This window comes from Muntiacus reevesi, chromosome 22, assembly GCF_963930625.1.
Source record: "Muntiacus reevesi chromosome 22, mMunRee1.1, whole genome shotgun sequence".
Taxonomy (NCBI): Eukaryota; Metazoa; Chordata; class Mammalia; order Artiodactyla; family Cervidae; genus Muntiacus; species Muntiacus reevesi.
Genome location: NC_089270.1, coordinates 13,224,952 through 13,243,762, shown reverse-complemented (window position 1 = coordinate 13,243,762; position 18,811 = coordinate 13,224,952). Strand labels below are relative to the sequence as shown.

Below are 18,811 nucleotides of genomic sequence, written 5' to 3'. Positions count from 1 at the left end.
GTATCTTCTTAAAAATCACCCAATGACAGTATTGGAGATAGCAAGCATATTAATATTATGCCTATACACACAACAGCTTAACATGGAAATTGACACATAAATATTAGTATTCTTGTTATTTCTAATACTGTCATTGGATGACTTAAAAAAGCCAAATGGATCATGGGAGGGCTTGTCAAATACACCTTGCTGGACCCGCCTCTAGAGATTCTCATCAGTGTGTCTGGGGCAGGGCCCCAGAACTGGCATTCCTAACAAGCTCCCGATAATGCTGATGCTGCTGGTCTGGTTCACTCTGAGATAGCAGCAGTCTGGAGGCAACCAGCTCAGATGGCAGAGTTCAGAAGTTTTTTGGGAGATAAGCTTTTCTAAAAGAGGAAGTTGATCAAATACCTAATATATTCAAATATCTTGAAAGGAAATGGAGATAAATGGGAGAGACTTTATTGTTAAACCAATGACATGTACTTAGAATTTAAGGAAATGAAAAAATGGGTAATTATTAATTTCAGGGGAAACAAAATCTTGTGCAAAAAAGGAAAGTATTCATAATCACTGCAGATCCTTGGCTGACAGTGAATTATGTTTACAAAATTGCAATAACGAAAACACCAAATGCTGATTTAACTAAAAGTACCCCATAACCACACAGGGAGGTGGTGATGGTGGGTGGGGAGGGTGTAGATATGAAGAGAGGGGGAGAAAAGAGAGCTATTAGTAAATCACTCCTCACTTCTCCAGTGGGACGTCAAGCAGCCGCACCAGCAGGTAATTTAGATATGGGAAGTAAATGACCAAAACAGCCAGCTGAACGAAAGTCAAACAAGATGGCTTCAGAGAAGTGAGAAATGGTTGCCAAGGAACATTTTTAAATTATGTGCATGAGTCGCTAGTGGTAAAGAACCTGCCTGCCAAAGCAGGAGATGTAAGAGAGGCGGGTTCAATCCCTGGGTTGGGAAGAGCCCCTGGAGAAGGAAATATCAACACATTCCAGTATTCTTGCCTGGGAAATCCTATGGACAGAGGAGCCCGTTGCAGAGTTGTACACGACCGAAGTGACGTGGCAAGCCCTTAGGCGCGGACACATTAGTCACTCCGATGCAAACAAAGCTTTAATGATGAAATAAACAAAACTAATAAAACAGATACCACGCAGGGAAAGTGGTGCAAGATAGAATTACAAGCTGGGTGACCTGGACCAGAGAACAGGGAGCCCAGGACCCGTGAGGGAGGAAGTGCCTGCTCCAGCCTGAGGGTTGTTAACAGTTGCCTACATGGTTTCCTCTCTGGGTTCTAAAGGAGGCTTCCTTGGACTGCAAGGAAATCAAACCAGTCAATCCTAAAGGAAATCAACACTGAATATTCAGTGGAAGGACTGATGCAGAAGCTTAAGCTCCAATACTTTGGTCACCTGATGTGAAGAGTCGACTCACTGGAAAAGACCCTGATTCTGGGAAAGATGGAAGGCAAAAGGAAAAGAGGACGGCAGAGGATGAGATGGTTAGATAGCATCACCAGCTCAATGGACATGAATTTGAGCAAGCTCTGGGAGATAGTTAAAGACAGAGGAGCCTGGCGTGCGCAGTCCACAGGGTTGCGAAGAGTTGGACACGACTCATCAACTGAACAACAACAATCTAAAGAATGAGTGGGACAAGAGGCAGAGAACAGACGTGCAGAAGTGCAGAGGTTTCTGGGAATCAAGGGGATTCTGGGTGGCTGGATACACAGACACCTGCGTGCTATGCTGGATACCCTAGGGAAGGTCAATGACCTTCTGCACCATACAAGGAAACGATGTGATCTTGTGTAGGCAGCCAGGAGCACTGGAGGTTTTTAACCAGAAGTCATATTGTTAGATGTGCTCTTTAGAAATAGAGACTAGAGGTGGGAAACGGAGGACATTTAGAAAAGAATATTGCAAAGGTCACATCCAAACCATCAGAAAATCTCATCAGTCCTACCCTTGACCCTGAACACCCTGCATGGCTACAGACCTGATCGAACCCACCACCACTCTCAACTGGACTAATACAGCTGTGACTGACTAGCTCTGCAAACTCAGACAGTTTGTTTAGTCTCTGTCAGCCTCGACTTAGCTGCAAAGCGGGTGACTCTATGGTCTGAATGCTTGTGTCCCTTACCCCTCGTGTCAATTAATATGTTGAAACCCTAGCCCCCAAGGTGATGGTATTTGGAGGTGGGACCTTTGGAAGGACCTATTAGACCATAAGAATGGTGCTTCCATGAATGGGACTAGTGCCCTGATAAAAGAGGCCCCAGCCACTGCCCCTTCTGCCATGAGAAGACTCAGGCAGAAATCAGTCGTCTACAACCAGAAAGAGGACCTTTGCCAGAATCCAACCATCCTGGCACCCTGATCTTGGACCTCCAGCCTCCTGAACTCTGAGACATGTTTGTGTTCATCAGTTACCAAGTGGATGGTATTTTCGTTATAGACATCCAAGCAGACTAAGACAGATACTAACTCCTGCCTCACCAGGTAGCAGATGATGAAAAGTTCTGACTTAGGCATTCAGAAAGACTGCAGGTAAAGTCCAGCCCACTGGTCACTCTTCATGACCCTGGACAGAGAACAACCTTGCAGAGCCTCAACATCCATACCTGGAAAGTAAGGATGACAGCCTCCACTGGAGTGAGGCTAGAGAAGGAAACAGCCGCAAACCCTTGACAAGGGGCCTGGCACCCACGGAAGGCTCTGACATGTGACTGCCCTCTTCACACAAGAAGCCCATGTCTCTTAATTACCAGCAGGATCTGACAACCCAGACTTTCCTACACGAGACTTGCATTATGTTAATTTTAACCTTTATCATCTCTTTGCAGCAGGACACTTCTCTGAAGTCACCTGGCTTACATCTGCTAACTGCATACCCTGTTCACACGGGCCAGAAATGGGGGGAACAAGACCAAACCACCTTAGCTCAGATCTGACCAGACTTCATCCCTCAAGGAGATCCGAGCCGCAAAGACCTAAAACAGTGATCATTCCACCACTGATGGAATGACTGCTGTATGCCGGATACCTCCACACAACATCTGATTCCATAATGACAACTGCCACACGAAGCATCCATTAATGCCCTTCAGGCAGCCACCTGTGACCAATCCCACCCATTCCCAATACAGTAGCTTTGGGGTGAGACACACACCTGTCATTTGACAAGATATTTAACCTCTCTGTGCCTCAGTTTCCTCATCTGCAAAATGGGTACATTAATGGAACCAGCTCACAAAGCTGTTTTGGAAATTCAATGACATGAGAATTCAGGTGCAGAGTATGCTCAGCACCCAGCATACAGCCAGCATTCAGTAAATGCTAGTGTTTCCATTTCCCCATTACAGAACTCATCTGGCTGTGTTACAATCAAACGTTTACTAGTAATCTGTCCAACTCCATCTTCCTCCAGAGACAGGAGCACACTGCTGTCCCCTAGCCATGTCTAGCAGTAGAAGGTGCTCAGCAAACTTCAGTGTGGAATGATGAGTGCATGCTGATGCAGCAGCCCGCACTCCAGGGGGGCTGCAGGGGGATCCACACAGAAAGGAAGCAGAATAAGGGACTGGGGGAGGCGAGGGAATCCCCTGCCCTCCAGCCCACCTCGGTGAGCCCAGACCATCTAAGTGCAAATCCTTGACGCTGCAGAGGAGACTGCGGCCTGGAGATCTCATTGGCTAACGTCACAGGCAGTTGTTGGATGGAGCGGACCCTTCCGGGGAATCCCAAGCCAAAGCCCGTCTGTCACTTGGCCGCCTCCCACTGCAGTTACTGTCTCCAGCCGCCTCCCGGAGTAGAAGGCGAACACCCGTCCCCAGGGCAGGACCCGTCGCGCGCGCGATGCCCGTGATCAGGCTGAAGGGGAAGCCTGGACCCCGGCGCCGAGGGGGGACCGCGCCCTCGCATCCCACACCCGGCCGCCCCCGGCCGACCCACCTGGTGCCGGAGACGCGGGCGCGCGGAGCGGCAGCCGAGCCAGAGGCCGAGGCCGAGGCCGAGCGCGGTGCCCAGCAGCACGGCGGGGACCAGCAGAGCGGGCGCGGGCCGCACCGCGTCCCGGCCCAGCCGCAGCCGCGCGTCGCTCCCGCAGGTCGTCTCGCCGCGGGCCATCCGGGGGCGCTCAGGCGGCCGGCCCGCCGCCTCCCGCCCGCCGCCGCGCGCTGCCCCGGCCCGCCGCCCGGCGCTCCATCCCTGCGGGTCCCCGCCGCCGGACTCCGGGTCCCGGCGGGGCCGGGGGCGGGGAGGCGCGGTGAGCTCCGTCTACTTCTCCGGCCTGTGTAGCCTCCTCCTCCCGCTTCTCTCTTGCTTTCCGGAGCTGCCCAGCCGGAGGGAGGAGCCTGGACCGTCTGCTCCAAACTTTGAGCCACCCCCGCCTCCGGCCCTGCCTTTTGCACTGAGCATGCCCGGCCAGAGGCGCGCTTCTCAGCCAGCAGAACCTTTGGGGAGGAGTCTTGTTTTGCAGAGGGCTCCGATTTCCAGCTGGGTAGACGACCTCAGCTAGGTCCTCACCCGAGGAGGGTGTTGCTCGAGTAAGTTTATCGAGTGCTTAGGATTTGTTAAGCCTTGAGCTTGATGATCCAAGTAACTTTCTTCTAAGCCTTCTGAGATGGGCGTTACTACATGCGCCCCTCCTCCTGGCGAGGATCAGGGTGAGTGATTCACTGCTGGTCTGACTCAGCCGTGCCCCAGACCTCTAGCAGTTGGCCATCCTTGGGTCGCACAGTCCGGTCCTGCCTCTGAACTTGTTTGCCTGAAGACTCCTGTTTACTGCTAGTTTCTTCGGAGATGGTCGATGCTTTGCTCTAAGACAACCTATAGGGAGATGCTTACATCCAGCCCTGGCTAGCCACGGAGATGCCAAGCGGTCACTCATTCACTCAGCCTATCCAGAGACCCTACTGTCTGAACCAGCACCTGGCCAGCCATCAGCCAGACAAGGTCCAGCAGTGAGGATCTCGCAGCAAGACAGGCAGATGAGTTCAGCATCTGTTCTTTCCTTAAGCACCATTTACTGATGCTAGCTCTCATTCTGGCTGCTGGGGTACACACACACACACACACACACACACACACACACACACACACACACCCCTACCCTTTGGAGTTTAATCTGACTTCTAGGGTACACACACACACACACACACACACCCCTACTCTTTGGAGTTTAATCTGACTTCTAGGGTACACACACACACACCCCTACCTTTTTGAGCTTGATCTGACTGCTAGGGTACACACACACACACACACTCACATAGACACACACCCCTACCCTTTGGAATTTAATCTGCCAGGGTACACATACACACACACACACACACACACACACCCCTACCCTTTGGAGTTTAATCTGACTTCTAGGGTACACACACACACACACACTCAGTCACACACACACACACACACACCCCTACCTTTCGGAGCTTAATCTAACTGTTAGGGTACACACCACACACACACACACACACACACACACACACACACACACACTTCTACCCTTTGGAGCTTAATTCCCTATGAGGGCCAAAGCAGAGGTAACATAGGGATCTGTTTCAACAGAGAGGGGTTTCAAGTCCTTCACCTGGACTTCCAGCTCAAGTTTCTGGGTTTTCCCATCACTTCCTCTTCACTCCTTCCGAGCTGGCAAGATGGGAACTACTATGTAGATTTACTTTTGATAAGTGAAGAAACTGACAGCTGGACTGGAGTCATGGCTCTTTCAAGGTCTTGCAATAGGAAACGGGGCACATAGAGTCACACCTGCATCTGTCTGGCTTCAGGACTCACACTCTCTGCCACGCAGTGCTTCTTAAATGTTTCCCCAGGAGCATCTCCAAGACTCTTGGGAACATGTCTGAGGGCAAAAACCAGAAGTTCTTGCTTTATGCTGGCTATTTCTTTGGATACTCAGGCTTTTATTTTTTAAAAATACAGTGTTCTTTCACTGCTATGTTTAAAATGGATAGCCAACAAGGACCTACTGTATGACACATGAAACTCTGCTCATTGTCATGGGGTGGCCTGGATGGGAGGGGAATTTGGGGGAGAATGGATAACTGTGTACGTATGACTGGGTCCCTTCAATGTTCACCTGAAACTTTTACAACATTGTTTGTTAATTGGCTGTACCCCAATACAAAATAAAAACTTTAAAATATAGCGTAATCAGGAAGGGCTAATTTTAAATTTACACTGGATCTGCTTCTGTGACTCTAGCCTTTTTTTGTTATGATAAACATACATGATGGCCTGCTTCAGGGAGATAACCTGAGCTGCCTATCTGTGAAGGACTGCTAGGAAGTGAAACTAACACATCCCCCTGCCAAGGCTTGCCATTCTAGGGGAATTTGCAAGGATTGAATAGTCTTTTTACTTTGTTTCCTCACCTCCCTCCCAATTCTGGTCCATAAAAGACAACCAGGCCCTGACAAGATGGTTATTTTTGGACACTAACCTGTCGTCTTCTCCATCAGCTGGCTTTCCAAATAGTCGTCTTCCTTGCCTCAACACCTTGTGTCTCAGATTCATTGTCCTGTTGGTGTGGTGAGCAGAGGGAGCCTGGACTCGGTAACAATAGTGTTGTTTGCATTTTACTTTATTACCCAATTGTTTGAAGGTAGAAATCATCCTTTAAATCTCTAAAAGAACTAATGCTCCAGCATTTAGCCTCTGGCCTTGTCTCACTCCTGGCACATGCTGGGTACCACTGACGGCAGTGAACCCCATGCGGAAAGCTTGTCTAATAAGTTCTCAGGTTCCCAAACCCCACTGTCTTGTCCCTGTGAAGTCAGGAAAGGCCTGTTGGAGGGGTAGGAGAAGGGGGCTACAGGCACCAGACTTCCTGGCCTGAGACTGCAGATAGCAGGAGACTGAAGAGGTGTGAGCTGTCCCTGAGGGCCCAGGGGAGTAACAGCCCTGCCCTCTGCCCCCTGCAGGGTTCTGGGAGATTCTTCATCTTCTGACTCCTGGCTCCAGACACCAACTCCCCTCTTGGTGTCCCCAGAGAGGTAGGTCCCCAGTGTCTGGCCTCCCCCTGCAAGGGCTTGGAGCAGTAGGGCTTGGGTCCTCAGCCAGAGATTGGACTAGGTCGTGGCAGTGAAAGCACTGGATCCTAGCCACTGGACCAGTATTCAGTGACAAGGGATCTAGCCCTTTGGCTTTGCAGAAAAGAATTTCCACAAAGACAAAAGTAGTGAAGCAAGTGAAGTATAGGAGGAGAAAGACTACAATGCCTGCGGATAAACACACGGGCAGATCAGATGGAGAGTCCCTGAGCTGTGTCTGCGTGGCAGTTTAAGTCACTTATATGGGACATTTCTTTGGGTTTTCCTTTGGCCAGTCATTATGATTTGCCTGGTTCCCAGTCAAATAGATACTTGGGTGTATCTCAGGATCCTCCCATGTATGCACAGGCATCTCTTAGCCAAACTGGATTCTAATGAAAAGCCGTATAGGTAGAACATCCCTCCGCAGCCTGACTATCTGCCCATCATGGAATGTGGGAATGGGCTCTTGAGCTGGTCCAAGGGCTCATCCACAACGAGGGCTCAGGCAGTGGGAGCAGACTGGGTTGGACTGAACCTAAAAGGATGCGAGAACTGGCCTTGCCCGACGGCCACGAGCTGCCAATTTCCCTTCCAGCCCCTCTCCTTGCCGTCCTGAACCCCCATGGTTCTCCTTCTCCAAAAGCTTCTCAGTTCGCTAATAGGGGGCGGGGGAGAGGGGGAAGAAGGGGGCCTGCTGCGCCTGCGTAGACTCGGGATTCCGTCCACTGTGTATCAGGGAAGGCTTGCTGGAGGAGACGGGCCTGAGCTGAGACTTAGAGAACGGGGTAGGCATTAACAGAGGAGCACTTGGAGCCCCTCAGCTTTCTGGGAGCAGCGGTCACCCGATCTGATTTTGGTAGAGCCCCCGGTGAAGCACAGCAAACCCAAGAGTGGCCACTTCTCGCAGGCCTCGCCTGGCTCCCTCTCTCCTTCCCTCCGTCTGGCGCTTGGTCCACGGCCTCCTGCTGGCCCGCCAAGCCCCAGATGCCAGAGTCTTGTTCCCAGAAAACTTTCCGCGGAGGCTCGCACTGAGCATGCTCGGCGGCAGCGGGGCAGGGCCTGGGGTCCGGAAGCTGCCCCAACTCCGCCCGCACCAGCCACTTGTGGGGTCGCGGGTCCCAGGCGGGCGATGGATTCCGCCAGGGGCCCGGGGCGCGCCACGTGGGTGCTGGCCGGGAGCCTGCTGGCCGCTGCCCTGGCGCTGCCCGCGGAGTCCGGGAACCTAGGCCGGCTACCCGGGGGCCCTGGTCCCCTCCAGCACCCCCTGGGCCCGCAGCCTCTGCGGGACCCCTCCACGGCTCCCGGGGCGGGGCCTGAGCGGACCGCCCAGGTAAGGAAGGCCCGCCCCCAGTCTCGGGTCTGACTCCGGAGATTTGGCTTCACCTACGCGCCTGGCGGGGAGGCCCCTTTGGGTTGGGGGAATTACCCGAAGGGGAAGGCGGAATCTGGGATCTGACTAAGTTGCAGCCCTGGTGGATCCCGCTTGTGGCCAGAAAACTCCCTGGAAAGGTGGGGAAAGCGCTGTGGTTTGTGGCTGAGAGCTTGGACCTTGCAGGCGGCCGGGTCTATCCCCTTCGGCAACTCAAGAGCTCCGAGACCTAGGGCAGGTCGCTTCTGATCTGTACCTATTGCAGGGTCTACGCCAGAGGGTCGATGTGAGCGTTAACTATTGCAGGGTCTACGCCAGAGGGTCGATGTGAGCGTGAACTATTGCAGGGTCTACCCCAGAGGGTCGATGTGAGCGTTTAGATGAATTCAGGAGTGTAGGTAGAACGACTTTCACAGGTGAGTGTTCCGGAAGAGTGCAGCAGTTGATAAAAGGCACTGTTGGCTGGAGTTTTCTGCGACTGCAAATGTTGCCGTTTCTGCCTCACCCTGCCCTTGCCTCTGTGGTCCCTAACTTGGGAGGGCACAGAGCTCTGGCTCACACCCTAGATACTTCCTCCTCCTCCTCTGCCAAATCTGATCACCAGTCCCACTGCCTTTTCCTCCTGATCATCTCTGATGTCTGTCCTTCTCCCATCCAGGCTGCATCCGTTAGGTTCAGTCACCATCCCTCAGCCTCTGGCCTTTGATTACTGTTTCCTCTGGGTTACCCCCGCTCCCCTAATTTGTGTATTTTACCATTCATGTCCCCCCAGCCTCTAGATGACCTGTCTGTGGTATACCTCTGATCACTTTTTTCCCCTGCTCACACCTGCTTTCACTCTGACCCCAGTTGCAAATCCAGGCTTCTGCTCCCAGGAATGTCTGTCCAGTGGTCCCGCCCATCGCTGCCTTGTGGGTCTCCCAGCCGTTTCTCAGGGCCTGGCTCCTCTTAGTCTGTTGCATTTTCTATCTGTAGGCTCCAGGGTGCCTGTTATACTTGCTGCAGATATTTAGGTCTTTTAAATGAGATTCCTTTCACTATGATTGGTTCTCAGGCTTTCACTAGAGAAGACAAAATAATAATACTGTGTCAATTTTCTGAGCTTTTAGAAAGCTCATGATGAACATTTTCACAGGGTCCTTTCACTTGTTCCTGTCCACTGAGATGGGAAGTATCTGGCCCATTTTGCCCAAGAGAAAACCGAGACCCAGAGTGCCATGCCCCCCAGGCCCGTCCTGTGCGCTCACATTCAGAGCCCACCCACCTGTCTTCACCTGCTCTTTCCTTTGGAAAGTCAATGCCAGAACATTCATGTAGATGTTTGTTGCCAGGCCATTCCCAAGAGTGCTTTGAAAACCAGAGCATGAATGCTTGTGCTAACTTATTATTAATATCTCTATCCCTTCCTGGAAAGGGTGAGGTGATAGTCAGTTACAGCCATTTCCCAGATGCTCTGAAACTGCAGTGTCCAGTACAGTAGCCCTGGCTACCACCGGCTCGGTGGCCCCATAGGTTAGTGGCTACCATATTGGACAGCCCAGAACATAGAACCTTCCCAGCATCCCAGAAGGTTCTATTGGAAGTGTGCTGGAAGGAGCGAGACAGTGAAGACTTGAGTGGGCAAGAGTCTTCTGAGTGTTTATGGAAGGCCCTTTAGGCATCAGACCGTTCTAGGTGCTTGAGATATGAGAGAACAAGACCCTTCTCCCGTCCCAAGAATGCTGGTTTCTAAAGGGCACCAGATGGTGTTAATCTATAGTGCTGCAGTTGGCAGTTCAGGCCGTAGAGAAGTGCAGTGGGCAGAGTGGACTGGAAGAGATGGCTTTGAGCGCTTTTTGGCCGGGATGGTCAGAGAAGGTGCTTTGGGGAGGTGACAGTTAAGCAGAGCCCTGAATGGAATGAGGGAGGGACATGGGTGCTTCTGGAGAAAAACTTCCCAAAGGAGATCGTAGTTGAGGACAAAGGCCAGAGGCAGGATGTGCTTGGTGTGGTCCAGGACCGCAAGGAGGCTGGTGTGACTGGAGCAGGGATGGGGGGAAGAAGGAGGAGTGGGTGGAGGTGGGGCCAGAGGATGAGGAGTGGCCACTTCAGGAAAGGCCCTGTGGACCACGGTTAAGACTCAGACAGTTATTTTGTTGGAAGCCATGGGTGGGTTTTGAGCAGAAAAGTGACCTGCTTTGACTCGTTTTTTTAAAGCATCCCCGTGGTAGCTGTGAGAACAGAGGACTGAGGGCAGAGGTGAAAGTAACGACCCAGGGCGGAGGTAGGCAGGACACCAGGCAAATGATGGAGATGAAATGGACCAGGGAGGTTAGTGGACGGCTGCTGAGAAGTTGCTGGATTTGGGATATATATTCGAAAGTAGAGCCAGCGGAGTTTGCTGTGATTGGATGCAGATTGAGAGAGCCGAAGGGAGGAGTCAAGAATGAAAACAAGGACTTGGGCCTGAACACATAGAAGACTAGGGATACTGTTAGCTCATATGCAGAAGCCTCAGGAGGCCATGGGGAATTCTGATTTGGTCTTATTGAGTTTGACCCTCCCCACCACGAGTCATCCAGGTAGAGATGTGTAAGAGAGTGATGATGGGTGAGTCCTGATCTGGGTGAAAAATCTAAGCTGGAGATCTTTACCAGGGAGTGGTCAGTGCACACATGCCTTTAAACCCAGTGTACACAGGGCCTGGCTGAGTTTTCCTTGGGGGTAAGTATGGTTTGGGAAGAGTGAGGCCTTAGGGCAGAGGCCTGGAGTAATACCAAGGCCAGACCAAAAGGAAGAAAGGATTCAGCAAAGGAGATCAAAAAGTGTGGCTGATTTTATAGGAAGGAAACCAAGGCTGTGACCCACGGGTCAAGGAAGGAAGGCATTTTGGGAAGAGAGGATTCCCCAATGATGTTCATATCCCCATCTGTGGAACCTGTGGGTGTGATCCATCCCTTGGCAAAGGGAGGTTGACATTGCAGATGAAATTCATGTTGCTATTCAGTGGACCTTGGATCATCCCAGTGGACCAGGGTAATCCTAAGGGTCTTTCAAGATGTAAGAGGGAGGCTGGAGAGAGTCCAAACGAGATGTGACATTGGAAGAAGGTCAGAGCGGTGCCCCGTGAGGCCTCAACCTGCTGCTGTTGACTTTGAAGATGCAGGAAGGGGCTATGAACTGAGGAGGGTGGGCTGCCTCCAGAGGCTGGAAGAGGCTCCCCCACAGCCTCTAGAAAAGAATGCAGCCCTGCAGACACCTTGATTTTAGTCCAGCGAGACCCGTGTGAGACTCCTGACCTCCAGAACCATGCGATAATAAGCATATATTTGTTTTGAGTTGCTCGGTTTGTAGTGAATTGTTCAGCAGCCATAAGATGCTAATACACTCCCATAGCAAATACTCCTGGTGAGTTGTGTGCAATGGGGATGGAGAACTGGCTGCGAAATAAGACCATCGAGGTCATGATGATCTTGCCAGGTGACCTGTGCCATCTTGGAGAAGGGCTTCACGCAGGGAAGGGAAGGCTGCACGTTGAAGTGGGTTATCGACTGGTGGTTGGCATGGTCTCTGTGGGACCAGGCTGCTAATGGTGGCCAAGGAGCCCCCAGAGAGGCACCCCCAGGCTAGTGACACCCAGGAACCGCTGGGACCTTAGGGAGCCTTGGCCAAGAGGCCTTTCTGAGTCGTTTGCTCCTTGGGCACTTGGTATCCTGCTCCTCTCCCTGGAGTGGAAGTGTCTGTTGGGAAGGGAGCCTTTGACCTTCCATGAAGTCAGGGGCCTGCCACAGAGCCTGCCGTGTGGCGAGTGCTGGGGAAAGAATAGATGGAGAATTCCGGGGGCAGGGACAGTACAGGCAGACGTGTGTGGGAGTTGGTGCCCTGTGACACCACTGTCCACCCCAGGGACCTCACTAATGAATTATTTTATTTTTTTAGTTAACAGATTTTAGTGTTTAGAACAGTTTTAGATTTTAGAAAAGTTGTACACATGCAGAAAATTCACATGTATCCCACCCCAATGCACAGCTTCCCCTACTATTAGCATCTGACGTTAGTAAGGTATGTGCGTGCACACATACTTAGCTCAGTCGTGTCCGACTCTTTGTGACCCTATGGACTGTAGCCCGCCAGACTCCTATGTCCATGGGATTCTCCAGGCAAGAATACTGGAGTAGGTTGCCATTTCCTTCTCCAGGAGATCTTTCTTGATCCGGAGATTGAGCCCATGTCTCTTGTGTCTCCTGCACTGGCAGGCGGATTCTTTTCCACTGAGCCATCTGGGAAGCCCTAGTAAGGTACATTTATTACAATTAATGATCTGACCTTGACAAGCCATTGTAAAAGTCCATAGTTTATTCAAATTTCCTTAGTTCTTGTACCCAATGTCCTTTTTGGTCCCAGGACCCCACCCAGGACATCACTTTACATGTAGCTGTCATTTCTTTTGTCGTGAGGACTTTGGCAGTTTGGAGGACTGGGTGGGGATTTTGCAGGGTGCTTTCTGTTGGGATTCATCTGGGTGCGTCTAGGAACTTGATTTATGGCTGCTTGTGGGGTTTAAAAAATTTTTTTGTTTTGTTAGTTTTTTTTGTTGTTGTTTTCATATTTCATTCCAGTTACAGTGAAAAAAATATCCCACCGTTCTACGCACATTTCAATTTCTGAGCATCAAAGGAGACAGATTTAGATACATTAAAATGTTGTTTCTATGTTTATAATAATATGCAGCCACATAAAAAATAATGTCCAGAACACCTTGTCCTACAAAACAGCTTTGGGAATTTTCTTTGACTAGAAATTTCCCCAGTTTGGGAACATTAGCTTAGACATGAACATAAATTCAAGATACTGTTAAGTAACTTACTTGAAAGAGTGGAATATTTAGGAAAGCTGTTTCTACCAGTGGAAACAAAGATGGAAAACTGTCAAATAACAGTGAGTTGCTTGGAATTCTGCCTGGCTTCCAGAAATTAAGCTGGGAACAGATGTCTGCCCACACAGTGAAAATGATCCAATTAGTAAGTGTTTCCTTAAATAAAACACAAAATGAAAAGAAATGATTCCTTAGCTGACTCCCAGTCAAAGGGGAAGAAATATTGGATAAAGTGGACACTATGGTGTGGTCTTAAATTTCAGAAGTAGAGACGAGCAATTTAGAGGAATTCTTCTGGGATGCTTTGCTGTTGTCGTTGACCTTGAACTCTTGGCTGGACCAGAACTGGCCAGGTTGCTCTGCCATGAAATCACCCGCCCCGCCCAATGCACTGTACTTTATTGGAAGGAGGTCCTTATGCAGGGCCTAGAATGGATGCTCTTAGATTTTTTTTTTCCTGGCAAGTGGCAGCAAAGACTTATTCCATCAGTGTCTAGCACACAGCATTCTTCTCTGAGAAAATGGCACCTGTTTCCACCTTGTGGAAGGCATGTTGTGAACTAGTGGTTGTTCTAGACACACATACCTGTCCAGGGAGATCTCAGGAACAGCGTTTCTACCAGGTGTGAGAAGGCTGGCCCGCATCACTTGGTCTCTTATTATTGTCATTTTTGCTATTGTTGCGGTGACACATGGGCACATGCTCCTTGTTACAGGAAACAAAACAATGCAGGTGGTGTGGAGACGGGTCCCCTTCAACTACACACACACTTGGCCCCAGGTCCCCAAGGCTAACACTTCTGCACACTCCTGCCTAGGCTTTTAAAAATAATACATGGTTATGATCTATGGTATTATATGGCATATTGTTAAACATGTAACTATATATTAAGTCTATAGGTAATTAATGCTAAACATATTGTTAAATATCTACATATATTTTCAAATTACTAAATATATAAGTATATGTACTAATAAAGTAACTTACTAAATATGTTACTATATGGACTAATATGGGGTTTCTTTGATGGGTCAGTGGTAAAGAGTCTGCCTGCCACTGCAGGAGACACTGGAGACTAGGGTTCCGTCCCTGGGTTGGGAAGATCCCCTGGAGAAGGAAGTGGCAACCCACTCAGTATTCTTTCCTGGGAAATCCCATGGACGGAGGAGCCTGGCAGGTCATGGGGTCACAAAAGAGCTGGTCGTGACTTAGTGACTGAGCATGCACCCACATGCACTAACATAATTTATATAAAAAATAAAGTGAATATAACTGTCAAATATATAATAATATATTAAATATTTATAAAACAAGATGTCATTTTTATAAGATGAGACTGTATTATTCATCGTATTGTGATCCAGTAATCTCACTTGATATATCTCAGAGTTTTTTCCTGGATGATCACAGATTTGCTTTATTTATGTATTTATATTTGTAGTTGTGGTAAAATATGCATAACAAAATGGTCTTCTCTGGTGGCTCATCAGTAAAAAAATCTGCCTGCAATTCAGGAGACGTGGGTTTGATCCCTGGGTCGGGAAGATACCCTAGAGTAGGAAGGGGCAACTGACTCCAATATTCTTTCCTAGGAAATCCCATAGACAGAGAAGCCTGGCGGGCTACAGTCCATGGGGTCGCAAAGAGTTGGACACGACTTAGCAACTAAACCACCACCACCATACACAACAAAATTTACCCTCTTATCCCTTTTTAAGTGTAGAGCTCAGCAATGTTAAATACATTCACATTGTTGTGTTTCCATCTGCAGAATTATTTTAATCTTGTGAAACTGAAACTCTGTCCCCATTAATCAACAACCCCCTATTCTGCTGTCCCCCAGCCCCTGACAGCCACCCTTCTACTTTCTGTCTCTATGAATTTTACATATCTCCTATAAGTGGAATCATACAGTATTTGCATTTTTGTTACTGGCTTATTTCACTTGGCCTGATGGCCTCAAGTTTCATCCATGTTGTAGCCTGTGACAGATTTTCCTTCCTTTTAGGGCTGAATGATATTTCATTTTATGCGTGGACCACTTTTGCATGGGCTTCCCTGACAGCTCAGTTGGTAAAGGATCCACCTGCAATGTGGGAGACCTGGGATTTGATCCCTAGGTTGGGAAGATCCCCTGGAGAAAGGAAAGCCTACCCACTCTAGTATTCTGGCCTGGAGAATTCCATGGATTGTATTGTCCATGGGGTCACAAAGAGTCAGTCACAACTGGGTGACTTTCACTTTCACTTTTGCTTATCCATCCATCCATTAGTGGACATTAGGTTCCTTCTACCTTTAGGCTATTGTGAATAATGCTGCTGTGAACAGCACGGGGCTTGGCCTATGTCAAGGGCTCTAGTCAAGGCACTATAGTAATAATCATGATAATGATTATTATTACTGTTTTATAGTGGAGGGCTCTGAGCTTCTTTTGGGCTCAGTATTTCCCAAAGATGGGATGGAGGGGTTGACTGAGCCCTGTTTGGACAAGTTTTCATCACTGAACAAGGTGAAGCAAGCTGGGAGGAGTTCTACACTTTCTGGAAGAAATACCTGAGGCTCAGAAAGGCTAAGAGACTTGTCCAAGGACACACAGCAGATAAATGGTTCCAGCTCAAATCTGGGTCTCCGACTCCCAAGCCTGTGTTTTATGTACCACTCTGTGAAAACGAGTGGGATCTTGGGAATTCAGAGGCTTGAGGCTCTCCCCACATCAGAGGGTTCGTGAAAAGCAGAACTGGGATTCGAACTCAGGTCTCACTATATGAAATTTTCACTGCACTGTGCTGCCTCCATAGACAGCTTGCAGGAATGCAGTTATATAATCCTCTCCTCAGATGCTGGTGGAGATGGTTAACTTAGAAAGATTTACATCAGACGTCAGGATAAACAGGCAGCTCCTCTCCATGCAAGCCATTTACAGAAATGACTTTTCAATCACTCCTAGTATTTTCTTCAATAACGTCTTTGTGCCTTTGGACTTTTAGGACTTACCCCTTGGGATTTGGCCCAGTGTGGAAAACTCTCACGTTACAACTCCAGGTAAGTTTTTCTCTTGGTTCATTTTTTTATGGATTTGACCATGAAAGAGAACTAGACCCTAAAGCCATAGACCTCCTGCTTCTGCTTCCCTGGCACCCTGCTCACCTAAGTACCTTGGAGAGCAAGGGCAGTGAGTCCCGTTCCTGCAGCAGTGATCTGGGGTGCACAGATCTGAGTTCAGTTAAGGTGGTGATTGATTCTTGGTAAAATTCAATAATAATTGGTAAGAATCAAGAATCAATAATGATTCAGGTAAGGTGGAATCTTGATTCTTCCCTGAAGGTGTCTGATGAAGAAAACGCAGGATGTGTATATTAGTCAACTGTATGAGTTTCTTTTTGCTGCTGTAACAAGTTATCACAGATTTAGTGGTAAAACAATATAGATGTATTCTCATATAGTTCTGGAGGGTGAAAGTTCACAGTCAGTTTAACTGGTGTGGAGTCAGGGTGTAAGCACTCTCTCCAGGGCCCTGGGAAGAATATTCCTCCTTCTCCAGGATCTGGAGCTTCATTCCTTGTATCCTGCAGGTCATGACCCGTCCTGCAGCCTCCAAGCCAGCAACGTTGCTTCTCGCTTCAGTGGTCCCATGACCTTCTCTTCTGCTTGTCAAATCTCTCTCTGCCTCCCTCTGTAAGGACATCTGGGATTACATTTATGGCCCCCTGGATAATCCAGGTTACTTCCCCATCAATTAAAAATATCGATAACCTCAGATATGCAGATGATACCACCCTTATGGCAGAAAGTGAAGAAGAACTAAAGAGCCTCTTGATGAAAGTGAAAGAGGAGAGTGAAAAAGTTGGCTTAAAGCTCAACATTCAGAAAACTAAGATCATGGCATCTGGTCCCATTACTTCATGGCAAATAGATGGGGAAACAGTGGAAACAGTGGCTGACTTTAATTTTTGGGGCTCCAAAATCACTGCAGATGGTGACTGCAGCCATGAAATTAAAAGACACTTACTCCTTGGAAGGAAAGTTATAACCAACCTAGACAGAATATTAAAAAGCAGAGACATTACTTTGCCAACAAAGGTCCATCTAGTCAAGGCTATGGTTTTATTTTCTTGGGCTCAGAAATCACGGTGGATGGTGACTGCAGCCACGAGGTTAAAGCTTGCTCCTTGAAAGGAAAGCTATGACAAACATAGACAGTGTATTAAAAAGCAAAGACATCACTTTCCCAACAAAGGTCTGTATAGTTAAAGCTATGGTTTTTCCAGTGTCATGTATGGATGTGAGAGTTAACCATAAAGAAAGCTGAGTGCTCAAGAATTGATGCTTTCGAAGTGTGTTGCTGGAGAAGACACTTGATAGTACCTTGCACTACAAGGAGATCCAACCAGTCCATTCTAAAGGAAATCAGTCCTGAATATTCATTGGAAGGACTGATCTGAACCCGATGCTCCAATACTTTGGCCACCTGATATGTAGAGCTGACTCATTAGAAAAGACCCTGATGCTGGGAAAGATTGAAGGCAGGAGGAGAAGGGAACGACAGAGGATGAGATGATTATACAGCATCACTGACTCAATGGACATGAGTTTGAGCAAACCCCAGGAGATAGTGGAGGACAGAGGAGCCTGGCGTGCTGCAATCCCCAGGGTCGCAAAGAGTTGGATACAACTTAGCAATTGAACAGCAACAAGCAGTCTTTACAAAAGACCTTATAGAAGTTTACAAAATCCGGTGTTTTCATTTGAGTAAAATAGGTTGAGGTGATATCATGATAATCATGAAAAACTTTTAGTCACTGATTAAGCAGACGTTTTGGATAAGGGAGGGCCATGCACTTAGGACTGTGGTTGTAGTGAGAGCAGAGGGTAGAGGAATGAGGTCACTGGGAAGGCTTCAGGGAGGGCTTCCTGGAGGAGGTGTTGTGTCTCAGCTGAGTCCTGAGAAGTAGCAATTAGCAGGAGAAGGAAACAGGGAGAGGCTTCCAGGCATGTGGCAGCCCAGAGGTGAGGGAGCATTCAAACAGCTGCAGAGTCACGACCGATGACAGCACACTAGTGGGGAGACAGCTGGGTAGTGACGCAGTGGGAGGTGGTGGTCAGGTCAGAGCTTGACTTCCTTCTGTACTGTCTGTGGACAGTAGCAGGGTCAGTCCTCATTCAGGTCTCCATCAGAGCCCACGGCTGGGCCTTCTGAGCGCCTGGAGGAGCAGGAGCGTAGACACCCACACCAGAGACAAAGCCCAGAGTGGCCTTAAGATTTGAAGTCCAGTGAGGCTTTGTCCTGGAGCCCGAAGGACTGGACTGGGGTCTGGAGGTGGGTGTTCTGTCCCTCTTGTGTGATTGACTCGAACAGTCCCAACTGAGCAGCCAGCCTGGGAAAGCGCCTGCTGGTTTCCATGGTGAGGCTCTCGATCCCCAGATGCTCACCTTTGTCCCCATTCCAATGTCGTGAACCAAACCACAGATACTATTCTGGGAAAAAGGATACTGATTTTATCCAGGATCCAGTTCTACATTC

At 49.0% G+C, this 18,811-nt stretch overlaps 2 protein-coding genes across 9 annotated transcripts in view; one reads left to right on the top strand and one right to left on the bottom strand.

The window, feature by feature from the left end:
- EVC (EvC ciliary complex subunit 1) overlaps window positions 1-4,587 on the bottom strand; it is a 91,477-nt gene extending 86,890 nt beyond the window's left edge. The window contains exon 1 of one of the 4 annotated variants that reach the window (XM_065914440.1): window positions 3,956-4,587. In XM_065914440.1, coding sequence (XP_065770512.1) covers window positions 3,956-4,129 — 174 coding nt within the window. In that variant the 5' untranslated portion in view covers window positions 4,130-4,587. The remainder of the gene's footprint in view (window positions 1-3,955) is intronic. The other 3 variants (XM_065914439.1, XM_065914437.1, XM_065914438.1) reach the window with 3 other exon arrangements.
- A 3,534-nt stretch (window positions 4,588-8,121) lies between these two features.
- EVC2 (EvC ciliary complex subunit 2) overlaps window positions 8,122-18,811 on the top strand; it is a 149,957-nt gene continuing 139,267 nt past the window's right edge. For 3 of the 5 annotated variants that reach the window (XM_065914640.1, XM_065914639.1, XM_065914644.1), the window contains exons 1-2: window positions 8,122-8,395; window positions 16,278-16,332. In XM_065914640.1, the coding sequence (XP_065770712.1) occupies window positions 8,195-8,395; window positions 16,278-16,332 (256 nt within the window). In that variant the 5' untranslated portion in view covers window positions 8,122-8,194. Of the gene's footprint in view, window positions 8,396-8,436; window positions 8,522-10,705; window positions 10,745-16,277; window positions 16,333-18,811 lie in introns of those variants that run through there. The other 2 variants (XM_065914643.1, XM_065914641.1) reach the window with 2 other exon arrangements.